This window comes from Phocoena phocoena, chromosome 7 (genome assembly GCF_963924675.1).
Source record: "Phocoena phocoena chromosome 7, mPhoPho1.1, whole genome shotgun sequence".
Taxonomy (NCBI): Eukaryota; Metazoa; Chordata; class Mammalia; order Artiodactyla; family Phocoenidae; genus Phocoena; species Phocoena phocoena.
The window spans coordinates 14,844,489-14,861,965 of record NC_089225.1 but is presented as its reverse complement, the minus strand read 5'-3'; the positions used below and the strand labels follow the sequence as shown (position 1 = coordinate 14,861,965).

At 36.2% G+C, this 17,477-nt stretch overlaps 1 protein-coding gene across 1 annotated transcript in view; it reads left to right on the top strand.

The window, feature by feature from the left end:
* DPP10 (dipeptidyl peptidase like 10) overlaps positions 1–17,477 on the top strand; it is a 662,859-nt gene that overhangs the window by 328,027 nt on the left and 317,355 nt on the right. The window contains exon 5 of the mRNA XM_065880921.1: positions 2,529–2,603. Coding sequence (XP_065736993.1) covers positions 2,529–2,603 — 75 coding nt within the window. The remainder of the gene's footprint in view (positions 1–2,528; positions 2,604–17,477) is intronic.

Below are 17,477 nucleotides of genomic sequence, written 5' to 3'. Positions count from 1 at the left end.
GAAAGAGAGAAGAGAGAGGAAAGGGGAAGGGAGGAAGGAAAGAAGGAGGGAAGGAAGGGAGGAAGAGAGGAAAGGAGAAAAGAAAGAATCTCCTGTTGGCATAGGGTTTATGAAAAGAGTTCCTCCTGCATTCTTTCATTATATATACTTCTCTGTGACCTTGACAAAAGTTTAAGAACTGTATTATTAGAGTTTTCTTATTCCCATAGGACTGGTGTGATGGCATTGCCCTTTTAACCAATTTTTAAATAACAATAAACCTCCTCTTGTGTAACAGTATACCTCCTGATTCTGCAGTGTGAAATGCTGAGAGGACCTTGTGTTCTATATGTCACCCTAAATCTCACACAGGCTAATATCTATCAAGTTTCAAAATACAATAAGTTAATGAGAAAAAAAGAAAGGGTTAGAATGAAGATACCTCCCTCACAGCTTTGTCATGGGACAGGAGGTGGGGGAATTATTGAGGACCACAGAATTCTAAGCAATTTCAGAGCTTATGACAGATGATAGATCAATGGTAGCCCTACTGTTGTGATTGTTGTTTGTTGTTGCTATTTTCATTATTATTGAAGTGGCTTTTCGAAAAAATGAAAAACAAATTCCTTGAGGTGAATTATTGCCAGTGATTATTCTGATCTTCTAAGTAGGTGGTACAAGATGGATGTATGTAGGCAACACCTCTTCTAAATCAACGTTACCATGTACAAGTATTTTCTCCCAGAGTACTCCATTCTCTTGCATATCTGGCTCAGAAATGAACAGACTGTGCTAGTTCAACAACAATTCTCTGGGTGACTTACAATTCAATTCATTCTGATACTAACTACTCAGAGTTAGTGAAGACCCCACGAGTTAAGGACTCAGTGCCTGCTCTCATTTCAGATATCAGCTTCAAGTCATGAGACCCCAGGCTACTTGCATTTTTATCGGACTTGGTTTACAGATTTGGTGGTTCTCACAATCTCCCTTCAGATTTGATAATTTGCTAGAATGACACAGAAAGAACTATACTTATGATTACCGGTTTATTATAAAGAATACAAATGAAAAGCCAGATGAAGAGGTAAATAGGGTGAATGGAGAAGGGCCCTAAGTACAGTTTCTGTCTCAGTGGAGTTGGGATATGTCCCCTCTAGGTACATTGATATGTTTACTAACAAGGAAGCTTCTGCAAATCTCATGGTTCAGAGGTTTTCTACTGAGGTTTTGTTACCTAGGCCCGATTGATTAAATCATCGGCCATATGCTTGAACTTCAGCTCCAGTCCCACCACCCTCCCTGACCTCCAGGTAGGGTTCAAAGTTCTCGCTCTCTAATCAGGTGGCTGGTTCTTCTCCAGAAGCTGTCTTGCCACACTCCCCCCACCCCCAATCCTGGAGTCATCTCATTAACATAAACTGTGTGTGGTCAAAGAGGGCTAGTTATTAATTAACAAAAGACCCTTCTATCGCTCAGGAAATTCCAAGCATTTTAGAAGCTCTGTGCCAGGAACCAGGGAAAAAGACCAAATATATTTTTGATTATACCATGCAAACTTTGCCAGATATTGGTTCTTCTGAGTTTCTTATCCTTTCCATTGTCTTTGGGAATTTCTAAGTACTAAAACCTTCACTTCACCCTTTTCTGTTTTTCTTGGAGACCAGTGTTGTTGAAACTGCCCAGACATAAAATGTATACAATTATTTATACCTGTATTTCTCTGCAAAAACCATACAAATTAGTTTGCTTAAAATCCATGTACAGTTTATTTTTTTGTTTGCGTTTTGTAGGCTTTTGATGCAGCAACTCAATTTGCTTGCCTTCTCTTTAGATATGAAATTACATGTAATCTCTTTCCCAAATAAAACCATTTTCCCACTCTCAGTGTATTTATCCTTCACTTTACGTTCAAGTCTTTCTAACATTGGATTTATTCAATGGTAAAATAAAAAGCTCAAAATTAAACATGTGTAGTGTATCTGTTTCTATTTCTATACCATATATACATATTGCGTATAATCAATTATGTATTTGTGTTTTAATCTGCCTCACTCTGGGAGTTTCCTTTAAGGAGATTTTGTCTTTAACATATGTCTTTTTAAAAATATAAATATACAACCTGAGAAAAAACAAAAGTGCAGAGACAGAAAATCATGACACCACAGAATGCCACTATTTCTTTTCCTTTTGATTAATCCAACATGCAAATATAAATGCATTTTGGTTACTTAAGTTCAATGATGTTTTGCTTTTTTATTCTTATAAATGAAAATATTAACTTAGTCTTTAAGTGATAACATGTAGGGGAGATACGTTAGCAAAGCTTTTCTTAATGAAGTGTCTAATATAGCCTCTCCAAGTTTCTATATCCATCTGTAAGGTCATACATATGTACATGCCTATGCATACTTATAATACGAATGAGAAAGCCTATTTTACAATGTTATGAGGAGAATGGACATCTTTTTTTATACTTACATATCCAAATGCATGTCAATCTTTCCGTTATTAAGCTCTTTAAAATAATTGTTTCTTTTTATTTCTAGGTAACCTTCAAAGCATCAAGACATTCAGTTTCACCAGATTTAAAATGTGTTCTTCTGGCATATGATGTCAAACAGGTAAAGGAATGATCTTTGAAGAAAAATTTTTCATTGTGTGTTGCATTCAAGTGACAGTTCATAGTTGTGTTGCATTCAAGTGAGAGTTCATAGTTTTCCTTGGTCATCTACTCAACTAGAGAAAATTTGACATATCCAGTAGGTGCAGGTGAATACTGATAACCAATATTGCACAAGAGAGTTTTGGCAACAATGTCCTTTCTTCCACATCCAGCTAGCAAATAACTGGAGCAATCTGCTGGGTGCCTGTACTGGTCCAAGTTCATCGCTTTTGGAGGAGAGTGTGGCAGAGCTTAGCAAATCCAAAAAATGGGGGCTTTTGACAATTCCAGGATAAGCCTTAATATCTACTTGTGTTGTATATATATGTAGATTAAGGGGTTTCCTAATGGCTGTGCCTGAGCTGCAGTATGTATTGTGGAAAGAGCTGGTGAAAACATTGATTCAGTTTATGGTCAAAGGATTCTTTGTTGGTGTTTGAGCATAAGCCTTGTGGTTGTAGAAATTTCTAAAAGTGGGGCAAGGCAAGGAATCAATTCTGAACAAATAAAGTGTTCTAACTGCAATTAGTATTTCATTATTCCATGTCAGCTCTATAGCACAATTAGAGCAATATGTATGGTTGTGGAGTATTTTTACTCAGATATAATTTGCACTGTTAAAAAGCAAAGTAAATGTTGAAAAGGCAATTCAGCAGATTAGCTTCTGTAGAAAATAAATGATTTTGAAAATTATTCAAGAATGTTTTGTGTGCTTTAAGGCAGACAATAAAAGTTTATAGACAAAGCAGGAAGCCTCATATAATGCATTGAAACCTTTCGAGCACATGAAATTTTACTATTGAAAGGACCTTCTACTTGATGGTTTTAGGCTTTTGAAATATACATGTGTTATATTTTTAGACAAGTTTATATTTCTTATTTAAAATAATTAATTTACACTACAAAAGGCTGGGAGACTGTAATCAAAGACATCTTTTTCCTGTTATAAATCTTGGCCCTTTTCCTTTACCTTTGTTCTGTGTTCTCTCTACTCGTTGGGATTTTGAAAAACACGTAAGAGTTGGAAAAGTGCTTGAGCTTTATAACCAAACTATTACAGCATCCTCAAGTTTTTAAAACAAAATTTATCTAAAGAGTTTTAACTTAAAATGACTGCTATATTAAAATGATAATAAACTTTACAAAAAATCAGGTTTCAGTAGCTACAGTTTGTTTTATTCTGTTTCATTGATCTATGTGTCTATCCTTCTGCTAGTTCCATGAAGTCTTCTCTTATTTTGGATATTTTACATAAATGGAATCATCCAGTATATGACTGTTGTCTGGCTTCTTTCACTTAGTATAATGCTTTTTAGATTTATCCACATTATAATATGTATCAGTACTTCATTCCTTTTTTACAGTTGAATACTATTTCATTGTATGTATGTACTACATTTATTCATTTATCCATTGAAGGATACTGGGGTTTTTTCCACCTTTTGGCTGTTATGAATAGTGTTGTTGTAAACATTTGTGCACAAGCATTTTTTTTGAGTACCTGTTTTCAACTTTGGAGATAAATATTGAGGTGTGGAATTGCTGCGTAATGTGATAATTCTACGTTTATCTTTTTGAGAAACCACCAAATCACTTTCTAAAACGGCTGCACCATTTTACATTCCCACGGGCAATGTGCAAGTGTTTCAGTTTCTCTGTATCCTCACCAACAGTTGTTATTTTCCATTCTTCTTATTGTAGCTATTCAAATGTATATGAATTGATATCTCATTGTGGTTTTAGTGTATACATCCCTAATTAGACTAATGACGTTAAGCATATTTTCATATGTTTGTTGGCCTTCTGTGTTTCTTCTTTGGAGAAATGTCTATTCAAGTCCATTGCAGTTGTTTTTTTTTTTTTTCTTTTTGTAGTTGAGTTTGAGAGCTGTTTAGATATTCTGGATTTGTTGGCCTTCTGTGTTTCTTCTTTGGAGAAATGTCTATTCAAGTCCATTGCAGTTGTTTTTTTTTTTCTTTTTGTAGTTGAGTTTGAGAGCTGTTTAGATATTCTGGATAGAAGACCCTTATCAAATATATGATTTGCAAATATTTTCTTCCACTCAGTAGATTGCTTTTTCACTTTTTTGATAATGTCCTTTGGTGCATAAATTTAAAAATTCTGATGATGTATGATTTATCTATTTTTGTCTCTTGTTACTCATGCTTTTGGTACCATATCTAAGAATACATTGCCAAATTCAAGGTCATGAAGTTGTACCCTTATGTTTTTTTCTAAGAGTTTTGTAGTTTCAGTTCTTATATTTAGGTTGTTGATATATTTTGAATTATTACTTTTTATTGTTTGAGATAGCCTTAAAAACATTTTAAGGTTCCTGTTATATATTGAAAAACCATTCCAAAATGGTTTTGTTGGTTTATACTGCCCTTAGGCAATACATAGCCTGTTACATTGACATATATACACTACCATGTGTAAAACAGATAGCTAGTGGGAAGCTGCTGCATAGCACAGGGAGATCAGCTCGGTGCTTTATGAAGACCTAGAGGGGTGGGATAGGGAGGGTGGGAGGGAGGCTAAAGAGGGAGGGATATATGTATATGCATAGCTGATTCACTTTGTAGTACAGCAGAAACTAACACAACATTGTAAAGCAACTATAGTCCAATAAAGATGAAAAAACAGAGTAATTATTAAATTGATAGATTATATATAACCTAACTACTAGTTGAATGCATACACAACCCCCCCACACACATACACACAATAAGTATTGGTGTTATATTACTATGTAATAAATCACTCCAAACTTAGTGACTTAAAAAAAAAAAATTACTGTTGTTCACAGTTTGTGTGTATCAGGAATTTGGGATTGGCTTAAGTGGGAGGTTCTGGCTTTAATGACGTTGCAATCAGGTATCAGCTGGGGCTGCAGTCATCTGACAGCTTGACTGAGGCTGGAGGATAGACTTCCAAGGTAGCTCTCTCACATGGGTGGGTAATTGGTGCTTGCTGATGTCATGAGGCCTCAGGTTTCTCCACATGAAACTCTCTACAGTGCTGCTTGAGTGTCCTCATAACATGGTACTTGGAATATCCCAGAGTGAGTAGCACAGAAGATAAAGATAGAGATTTCAGTGCCTTGCCTGATCTCTCTTTGGAAGTAACCTGTTATTTTCACCATGTATGTATATTTTTTTGTCACACAAGTCAGCTCTAATTCAGTGTTGGAGGGGGCTACCAGAGGGTGAGGATTTGGGGAGACCATCTTAGAGGCTGACTAACATAGTCCCCAAATATTTCATATTCATCCTATGTGAAGTATACTCAAGGCCCCCCAAATTTTTATGCATTACAGCCCAGCATTTTAATCAAGCAGATCAATCTCCTTAGGCATTGTTTCTTGACTGTAGTCCCTTGAGTATATTTATATATTCATATATAAAATTAAATATGCTCAATATATATCCATATGTTTGTATCCATATAAATATTATAAAGATACACAGATATTTTAATATGTATTTAAATACCAATTTGACTATTATTCTCAGGTTTTTTTTTTTTACTTTTATTGTGAATAACATTTATTTACTCCATTCATTTATCTTTTGTAGTCTTAGTATTTTTTTAAACATCTATGTGTATAATTCAATCATTAGTTTCATTGTCCTTTCTTTAAATATATCACTGATTTTTTGGTTTGAATTATTTTTTGACTTGGAGGAATTTTGAATTTTGTGAATTTTTATCTTTCACTTTGTTGTGTTTATTTTTGTTCTAGGCTTAGAGAAATGCCCACCAATATGATAAATATAAACTTGTATTTTTTTTTTTATATTTTATGCGTAAACATTCATTCTATTTTAGTTGCAACTGTTTATGGTGACAAGTGATCAAAAACTCTCTTTCTAATGATCATAGTAATAAAAAGACCTATCGTTCATATGAGTGAATGTAATCATGCCCAGTCTTCGGAAGGGCAAGACTCCGAAGGGACATTTTTGATGTATTATTGGAAAACCACCCGACACAATAAACTGTTTCATGTATGCCATACCTGTCCTCAGTTTCCCCATGACTATAATGAAGAGGGAAGAAATATGAATGCTTCTCAAACTTACTCAAATTTACTGTCCTGAAAAATTTCCTGGTCATGTGATAATAATCCTGCCTCTGGGATTCTGTGCAAGAGCCACTATACAGGATCTAGCCCTGTTATTTTGGAGTCAGAGGAGCTTGCTGGGGAGAGCTAATTTAGTTTTATTTCCCTACTGATATTCTCGATTTGAATCAAATGTCAATAATTTAGTGTAGGCCAAATTTAGGAAGTGTCTTTTAGGTCAACAACTGAGTTCTTCTGTGTGTAACCTGTGGGCTACCAATGTTGAATCACACTAATCTGTGGGTTACCAATGTTGAAATGCTTTATTCAGAGCTTAAGTTGGCATCATCATCGTGTCTAAGCTATGAAGAGTATGATTCTGACCTTTTTCTTAGCTTTATTTTTATTTTTTTCTTAGCTTTTTGCATGTCAGCTATACTATTTTAACAAACACTACAATGATCTGCAATTTTAGTACAGTAAGTTCCCTACATATGAACGAGTTCCGTTCCAAGAGTCCAATTTGTTCATAAGTCCAACAAAGTTGGCCTAGGTACCCAACTAACACAATCGGCTGTATAGTACTGTACTGTAATGGGTTTATAATACTTTTCACACAAATAATACATAAAAAACAAACACCAAAAATAAAGAGAACATTTTTAATCTTACAGCACAGTACCTTGAAAAATACAGCAGTCCAACAGCTGGCATCCAGGGGCTGGCATCAGGTGAACAGGCAAGAAGAGTTACTGACAGGAGGAGGGAGAGGAGGTGGGAGATGGTAGAGCTGAAGGATCGTCAGCGATAGGAGATGGAGGGTAGGCTGCAATGTCACTCACGCCTGACACTGATGGCACAGGTTCTGGTTCCTTGCTGGATTCACTTCTATCTACGCTCTTGGAAAAACGATCCAGTGATGTCTGGGTGGTAGCTCTTTTTTTCTCGTCACAGATGACAGGGTAGCACTGGATTGTATTCTCAACGGCTGCTGCATCCTTCATGTACCGTTCTACATTCGGGTCCTGTGCCTCAAAAACTCACAGTGCCTCCTCAAATAAAGAAAATCCCCGTGCCATTTCCTGCGTCCTGAATCTCTTCGGTTCTTCAGTTACTTCTTCCTCTTGTCTCTCTTCGTCTTTTCTCTGGGCCTCCAATTCCTGCTGCTTCTTAGCAGTACCACCTGCATCACCACTGCTTTTATGCCTGCTTCCAGACATCCTGGGCTTAAAATAAAGATACTGTACTACTGTACTCTATACAGTACTGTACAGTAAAGCACACAAAAGCACAACCACTTGTAGAGGATGCACGCACACGACAGTGTACACCAGACACATGAACTAACTTAACGTGATTGGACATGGGAATGCATGTTAGCATCTTTGAAAGTTCACAGCTTGAAGGTTCTTATGTAGGGACTAACTGTATCCATAGTCATAAAGCAATTACGATTACTAATATAGGTTTATGGACAGTTTTTGAAGATTCTGTATCAGGAGTTGCATGCTAAATAAATCATGGAAACTGTAAGCCAATAATTTTTTAGTCCTTTGCAAAGAAGACAAAATAATATTCATTTTTGTATCAATGTCATTTTTATTGAACTTAGGCTGAATCTTTTCTGTTGAGATGTACAACTATTAATTAATTCTAATATGATTAATATGAAGACTATTTCCCCCATGCAAATTATTTGTGTTCTACAACATCAAAAAGGTAATTTGAACAAAGTGAGAAGCTGCTTTTCTTTTTCTGGCCAGATTAATGTTTCTCATATTTTGGGCCTATAGCATGGTTCCTAGGTTGTTCTTCTGCTCCACAGAATTTGAGAATGTTTTGTGCCTGTTGTCTATAGGAATCTGTGGACAGATCAAGGTAAATGATATTCTCCTGTAAGACTCTTACAGATAAATGGGGGAAACAGGGAGAAAAGATCGTTTATGATTGGAAGGAAAGATGAGTCTTCCTGTAGGAAGGTAGAGAATGCTGCAGGGGCACTTTGGGGTGACCTTGCGATCCTTAAGACTGTAAGAGTGATATTTATTCCGTTTGCTGCAAAAGGAGAAGTCTACTGGCAATGGTAGAGCTTAAGCCTGGCTGCCCCTGCTGAAGTGCTTTTACTTGCGGCCGGGAAGCTTCCTGATAGTTTGTTTTTTTATGCCCAGACTACTTGTCACAATTGCAGGAACTGTCAGACCCATATCACTTGGTGACCCTGCTTACACAGAAGCTGACACCAAAGCAAAGCAAACTTAAAAACCTCCAGGTGATGTCCCAGAAATACTGGAGAAAGGAGCAGGAAATCAGATTGATCATTTTCCTCTTTTTTTTTTTTTTTTGTGGTATGCGGGCCTCCCACTGCTGCGGCCTCCCCCGTTGCGGAGCACAGGCTCCGAACGCGCAGGCTCAGCGGCCATGGCTCACGGGACCAGCCGCTCCGCGGCACGCGGGATCCTCCCGGACCGGGGCACAAACCCGTGTTCCCTGCATCGGGAGACGGACTCCCAACCACTGCGCCACCAGGGAAGCCCTTTCCTCTTTTTTTAAAAGAAGATACTAAACTTGCATAATCAAAGGGAAAATAAATAAACAAAACCAAAATAAATTTCACCTCATATATCCAGATTGTTGAGTTTATCCAACTATGTTTTAGGATGTAACAATATTTGAGAGAAATATTTCTAAAATAAATGGTATATTTTCTGCATTATTAGACCAAGGAAAGAGAACTCAGGAAATACTTTTCTCCTTGGCTCATGGCTGTCATTATGAACACTGATTACTCTGCAATAACTCAACAGGAAACCTGCCTGGTTTCTCACATCTGTGTCCTTGTCTGAAGGATGGGGTACAGAAGAATGAAGAGCCTGGAGAGAAAGACAAGTACTGTATGGTATCACTTATGTGTAGAATTTAAAAAATACCAACTTGTTAAAACAGAATAAAATGGTGGTTACCAGGGGATGGCGGGTGGGGGAACAGGACAGATGTTATTTTAGGGGACAGACTTACAAGGAGTAGTAAACAAGCCCTAGAAATTGTAATGCACAGTACAGTGAATATAGACAACAGTACTGTATGAGAATCATCAAACTTGCTGAGACTAAAAATTATTGCAAATACCTAAAAAGAAAGTGTAATTCTGTAACGTGATAGAGATGCTAATTATTGCTACAGTGGCAGTCATATTACAATATATAAATGAACATGTACACATTAAACTTATACAATGATATAGGTCAAAATATATTTCAATTTATAAAAATGGGGGGATAGTGTGTTTAAGTCATCTCTTGTTGAAAGGAATGTTATAGCCCAGGTTCCCTTCAATCACTCCTCTTCCTTTTAATCAGTTTCCCACACTCAAGCTAAGCTGATCTTTAAAAAAAAAAATCTGATTGTCATCCACTGTTTAAAACCTTCCTAAGGCTTCTTGGGATAAAGAAGTCATAATAGCCTACAAGGCCCTGCCTGCCGTTTTAGCCTCACCTTCCACAAACCACCCCCAACCTGTTCTCAGCACTTCTGGGATTTCCTTCAGTTCTTCGAAACACCATGCCCCTCCCATCATCGGGCTTTCACTACTCTTCTGCCTGGAACAAGTTCCTACCCCTTTCTTCATATTGATAATTTTTACTTATTCTTTAGATGCCAACTCAAGCATACGTGCCTTAAACATTAAGGCTGTTCCATTTGGCTGTTGCAAATCAAGGCTGATTTGGTCATATTTCCCTATTACAAGTTTCATGGTACTCTCTCTCCCCACTGTAGAATTTATCACAACTATAATTGTGTCTAACACAATGCCTGACACAGTGTTACTCAAAAAAAAAAAAAAAGAATAAATAGAAACATAATTTATGAATTAATAAACAGGAACCTCCACCAAACTTTTCCTTGAAGTGCCAGGCAAGGGTCAGTTGCCCTTCTCTATGCCTTTATGGCATGTGGTACATACTTACCTCTCAATATTTCTGTCATTGCATTGAACACGACCATTTATGTGTACATCTCCTTGACTAAACTATAAGACCCTTAAAGTCAAGAACTTTGCTTTATTCCTTTTAATGCCCACAGGGTTTTCTGCAGTCAACAGCGTATAGTAAACACTTAGTCAATGTTTGTGAAACTAAAACAGTGATTATCAATCTTGTCTGCACATCAGAATCACCTGGAGAGTTGAGTTCAACCCTGCAGAAATCCTGATTTAATTGTTTTGGGATATAGCCCAAACACTGGAGTTTTTTTTTTTTTTTTTTATAAATTTATTTATTTATTTTTGGCTCTGTTGGGTCTTTGTGCGAGGGCTTTCTCCAGTTGAGGCGAGCGGGGGTCACTCTTCATCGCGGTGTGCGGGCCTCTCACTGTCGTGGCCTCTCCCGTTGCGGAGCACAGGCTCCAGACGCGCAGGCTCAGTAGTTGTGGCTCACGGGCTTAGTTGCTCCGCGGCATGTGGGATCTTCCCAGACCAGGGCTCGAACCCACGTCCCCTGCATTGGCAGGCAGATTCCCAACCACTGCGCCACCAGGGAAGCCCAACACTGGAGTTTTAAAAGCTCCCCAGGAGACTGTAATGTTAGCCAGGCTTACAGTCCACTGAATTTAAGTGAACTGCTCTCTTCCACCTATTGAAGACTTTTCAGACTTCAGACAAGGGAAAGACAAGAAATAAAGATGAAAATACCTGCTTTTTAATACTGCACCTACTTGGTGCCAAAGACTTTATAGCAGTTGATGTTATTTTATTAATGAAAATATAGAGACAAAGGAGATTCCTTTGCATAATAAATTTGCATAATATGACTCAAGATTGAAACTTTTTTTTTTTTTCTGGAACAATAGTTCTCAATATATGGTCCCAGAATAGCAGCACCAGGATCTCCTGAGAATTATTAGCAATGTAAATTCTTGGGCTCTGCCCAGACCCAATGAAACAGGAACCCTGGAGATGGACCCAAGATCTGTGGGTAACAAGCCCTCCAGGTGATTCTGATATAGCTCAAGATTGAAAGCCACCTCTTCAGAGGAAATGATTCCTTCAAATTCAAGAGCTCTACTTGGGAAAAGACCTAAGTAGCTAGAACTTAACCATGTATATGGCAGTGATTTAGAGAAAATATCATTTAAAAAAGAGAGTCTACCATTTTCTCTTTAGTATTTCAAAATAATTTAATCCTGGATTTAATGTTCAGCTGTTCCTTTCTGACCTTGGCCATTGGTCTGGCCTCATTTACTCTTCAAGGTTGATGCTTAATCTGTCATATTATAATTAGATGTGACCTAGTGAGGAATGCATGGAAGATGGAGAAAATAGGTGAGTTTATATTCAAATTATCCATACTTAAATGTTTTGTTGAAGTGTAGCATGCATACAGGAGCACGCACATACCGTGAGGATAGTCTGATGAAGTTTTACAACTGAGCATATCTCTGTAACTATCACCCAGATCGAGAAGCAAAATATTACTGTGCTCCTTTCCAGTCACTACCCACCTCAAGGGAGGCCACTGTTCAAGCTTTAAACAGCTTAGATTATTTTTTTCTGTTTTTCTACATATATATATTCATACAGTGTGTGCTGTTTTGTGTATGTCTCCTTTTACTCAACGGTGTTTGTGGAATATATCCATATTGTTCAACAGTTGGATAGTACCTTGTTCATTTTCCCTACTATTATAGCATTCCACTGCAAATATCATTGTTTATCCATTTGACTGCCAATTGGACTATAAAAAATATATACCTGAACAATATAGCTTTTTCGTGTTGGATTATTTTCTCTGATCACTCCCTTTTCTATCTATTACCCTGCAGCTTTTCTGGTGCCTGTTTCAAAAATGGATTTTAGTAGAGGGAACAAACTTTTGTTGAGTATTCAAATAGTGTCTCTTATATGGGAAGTCCATCAATTTAAATGTGCCCAAATCCTTGCTCCTTAGTCACTGATAACATATTTTACAAAGGTGGGAAGCTTAGAGATGCTAACTTACTTACTTAGGGTCGCACTTCCCAGTTGCAGAGCTCGGACTCAATCCCATCTTTCTAGCTCCAAAGCCCCTGCCATTTTCTGAAAGTTATTACATATCTCCATAGATTTATTCTGTAATCTGGCATAATTCTTTTCCCATTAATTTGCAATTATATCAACTGTATTCTAATTAAGTAATTAGAAGACAAATGGAACTTGTATTGTATATAATTATTTGCAGTACTCAGGTAGCATTTATTATATTCATCCAGACTTACTGGTTATGCATTTTAACTTTCTATTTGCTTCTTAGAAGTTGTTTCTCAAAAATAGCCAACTCAATAATTGTGGGTTGCACTTTGATACCATTAATTTGAAAATATTCCTGAGGAAGAAAAAAGTATTCCAAAATATAATGCAGTCTAGATTTTATGAAATCTCGATTATCAGGATATTTGTGCTTAAGAATTGTCATCTAGTATTTGACATTTCCAATATCAAAGTTATTTTTTCCTTTATTCTGAGTTATGTGAAATCATAAATAGTTTTAACCATTTAAATCAAGTTTATTTTATGTATTATTCCAATATACTTAACATTATTAGTCCATTTGAATTATTTAACAATTGCATTTTAAGCCATCTTTGAAAAGTCAATAGTGTAATATATGTATTAATATATACTTAAGACAAATGAAATAAGTAGAAACAAGTATTTAAAAAAAAACACTTTAAACTAATATTTATAGTTTTCTTACTGTTTGGATTAACAATGCATATTAAATAGACTAATAAATAGCTAAATTAACTATTTACATTGCCAACATCCTTATTATGTCTTACGTTTGGGGTCAGAAACTTTAATTGCATTTACTGTTGTTTAGGAATAATTAGAACATGAATTTTCATGAGAATAAGCTCTTTCTAAAAAGAAAAGCAAAATCGAATGAATCTTTTCAACCGTGTCTAACAGAAGGAATAAATCAATTATACGTATGCTACAGTTACTGTGTTGATGTCTGTTCTCCAAAGTCGATGCTCTGCAGAAGAGTGGTCTTGTTATTCTCTAGAGTTAGATGCATTCACTTCAGTTTATGTTTCTACTAGTCTGTAGCTCTGTAGACAAGACCTTCTTTATGATAAATTTCTATTTTAACTAAGATGTAATTCACTGTACCATGAATCCTGCATGCACTACTGCCTAAAAAAGTAACTCTTCTCTAGTGAATTATCTAATTAAATTCTGAGCCTTAGTACTTCAGTGCTTTACAATTACAGACAAATATTTAAGAAGTCTGTGGGAGTACATGATCTGGTCATGGAATTATCTAAGCTATTAAGATTCATGCACTTGGGGAGCACTAATATTTCAAATAATCCTATTAATAATAAACTCAGGAAATCACAGCCTAGGAAAGTGACTGTACTCAAATATATGGGGCTTGGAGTTCACCTTGAGAGCCTCCTGCCTTCCAGTGCCCATAGAACACACCTTCTTGGTCCCATTGTAGCTACTGCTGCTAAATGACCTTTCTAGTTAACCTCCTCCTTTCTAAAGAGAGATAATAAGGCATGAAAAAAATATTAACATCAATTTTGGATTTTTTTCCTTGGTTAAAGCAGAAGAATCCTCAGAGGAAAAAAAAGAAAGAAAGGAAGGAAGGAAGGAAGGAAGGGAGGGACCCTGAGTTTAGGCAGATAGAATTTACAACTTTTCCTTTTTGTAGTAGCTATTATTGTATTTATCAGTGTATCATTAATTCAACCACATAGCATTTGTTTTATTTTGATTTTGAAAATAATGTTTAGTATAGAAAATTTGCAAACACTGAAAACCATGAAAAAGATGATAATAATGCTTGTATTTACCTCTTTTAGAGAACACCACTAACAATATGTTGATTTATCTCATCCAAGTCTTGTTTTTGTCATAGATACATATATCTTGTTTCCATTTATAGACAAACTTATTAGAATACTTTGAGAAATAATATATTAGCAAAACATTGTCATACTAAGCATTCCGATCTTGTTCAAGTAATCTAATGTCATATAATTACTACAAAACTTTGTGGCATAAAACAGTAATTTATTATCATCGTGGATCTTGTGCCTTCTGGAAGGGCTCTGCTATGACATTGCCACTTGCATTCTCGTTTGTGATTGCTGTCAGATGTTGTTTGGGGCTGCAGTCATTGGAAGACTTGACGGGACGGAGGATCTGCTTCCAAGGTGGCTCATTCACATGGCTGGAAGTTAATACTGGCTGTTGGCTGACAGCTCAGTGTTTCTCCATGTGGACCACTCCAGGGGTTACTTGATGTCCTCATGGCAGGGTAGCTGGCCTCTCCCAGAATGAGTGATCCAAGGGAGCAAGGTGGAGTCTGCAATGCCTTTTTGGATCTAGCTTGGACCACATAAGCCTCCATTACCACTATATTCTGTTGGCCACACAGGGTCAGCTGTGATTCCAAGTAGGAGGGGAGTATACAAGGACATGAAAATAAGGAGATGAGAATAATTATGTGTCACAGATCCCGATAGGAAGAAATCAAATTGCATGAAGGTTTTGGATAGTTCATCATGAACTCACTGTAGCATTAGTGGAGATTACATGCTGAATGCTGGTGAAGTCAGGTGGCTTTGAAGCTGGCTAACTACCAAGAGAGTTATGATTAATTAATATTATGTGTGAGCATCTCTATCAATGTATCACAGGCCTGTATTGTTGTTATTGTTCTTTCCTATTCAATATGATTAAACAAGATTTAAATAGATTAAAAAATGCAGATAAAAGTTTAGAATGAGAGTTGATTTAGTAGGCTACAGAATCAAGATTACAGATAATCTAGAGGCGGGAATGCTAGCCCAAGTCAACAACGTTAAATTTATTAATGGTTAGAATGAATTTAGGCATGTGTTTTATTTAAAAATCTGGTTCTTAAAATATAGGATGAAAAGAGTAATCGGTATCCCAACTTAGGTACTTTTATTGATCGTAAACTCAGTATGGACTTAGACTCTCCCATGAACTTTAAAAACATCAATGTAGTTTTCAAGATGAGTTAATAAAATTAAACTGCCTAGAACTGTACTGTCCAATACTGTAGCCACTGGCCACATGGGCTGAATGAGCACTTGAAATGCAATTAGTCTAAGTTGAGGTGTGCTGTAAGTGCAAAATACACACTCCAGATTTTGAAGGCTTAGTTAAAAAAAAAAAGAAGTAAAACATTAATAATAGGTCATATTCAAGATATGATAAAACAACATTTTTGTATATATTGGACTAAATACAATGTATTAGTAATTTTTAAACATTTTTCTCTTTTTTATTAATAGGGCTATAAAAATGAAACTTACTTATATAGTACTTGCATTATATTTCTCTTGCTCAGTGCTGCTCTAGAACACAGGAGGTAAATATCCCAATGTTTTAAGTGCCAGTTGGAAAGCACCTGGGATGCTGTACCCAACTGGAGACCATATGGAAGGAGACAATCATAATTCTCAAAGACTTAGAAACTGTAAGGAAGGAATTAGATATGTAGCTATGCACAGAGAAAACCTGGCAAAAGACAGGGATAATAATAGATATCTTGAGTGTTGCAGGGCTGTCAAAGAGAATAGAAGTCAGATGTATTTCTTAGTGTAAAACTAAGGCCGATAAAAACAAATGGCAACAGGAAAACAGATTTGGCTCAGCATAAAGAAGGCCACTCTAACAGTTACTTGTTCAATGATACAGGGGCCTACTTTCTTTAGAAATTTACAAATGGTGGATGGATAACGCTCCATTATAGGCACTGCGTAAAGGAAACTTGCACAGGTGAACTGTGTTGGAATAGTTAAATTTCAGTCTTTCATTAATCCAAGAAAGACAGCAGTTTCCCCTCTAAAATACATCATAGCATAAACACAGGAAGAAAGAGTTGTGTGACTCTCCTACTAATATGTCAAGTTTGCAGTCTTGCAGAATATATAGTCCTGAAATTTTCTTTCTATAAATGTCAACATTTATAGAAAGAATGTCAAAAGCAGTCTACTTTGCTTTATTTACTCATATCTAGTTTGAAAAAGATCAAACATAGGACAACTTTTCAGAAAAATATAACAGTAATTCTTACTAGAAATAGCAAACTTCAAGTAAAAGAAAAAATGTACACATGGAAAGAAATTTAGATGTAGTGTTTTCTGATTATACCAAGAGACGACAAGGTTATGATTCCTAAATGGAGTTTACGCTAATTCACTTGTAATTGCTTTTATGTTGCCTATTTAAAAAAGAAAAAAAATGGTAAAGATTGTGTGTTAGTAAATTAACCAGCTCAAAGATAGTGTGTGGTATAAGGAGACTCTTAATTTAGCCAAATGGAAAGGACCCGAGCATTTCTGAATAAAGAGGGAGCAGAGAATGTAACTAGAGTAATGAGACCGTGCATTTTTAAAAGAACTCAGCCAGAAAATGACCAACAGTCACTGTCAAAAAACTGAGACTTCATTGTTAAGAGCACATTTTTTGTTTATATAGAAGATTTAATCCAGTGTACCTGAAACATAACTAAATGTTGCGTAATCATACTGAATTTTACTTATCTGTACTGAATTATGTCCAATTTACGTTTCTATACATTTTTCTCCTCTTGTGCCTTTGAGATCATTTAAGGCTCTAACAAGGCCTTAATTGATGTGACATCCCCAATACCAAGTTCCATGCAGCTGTGCACTGTTGTCATTTCTTTCTTGAATAAGTGAATGACTCCACAAGGAACGGGACAAACATTTGCCACTCAGGGA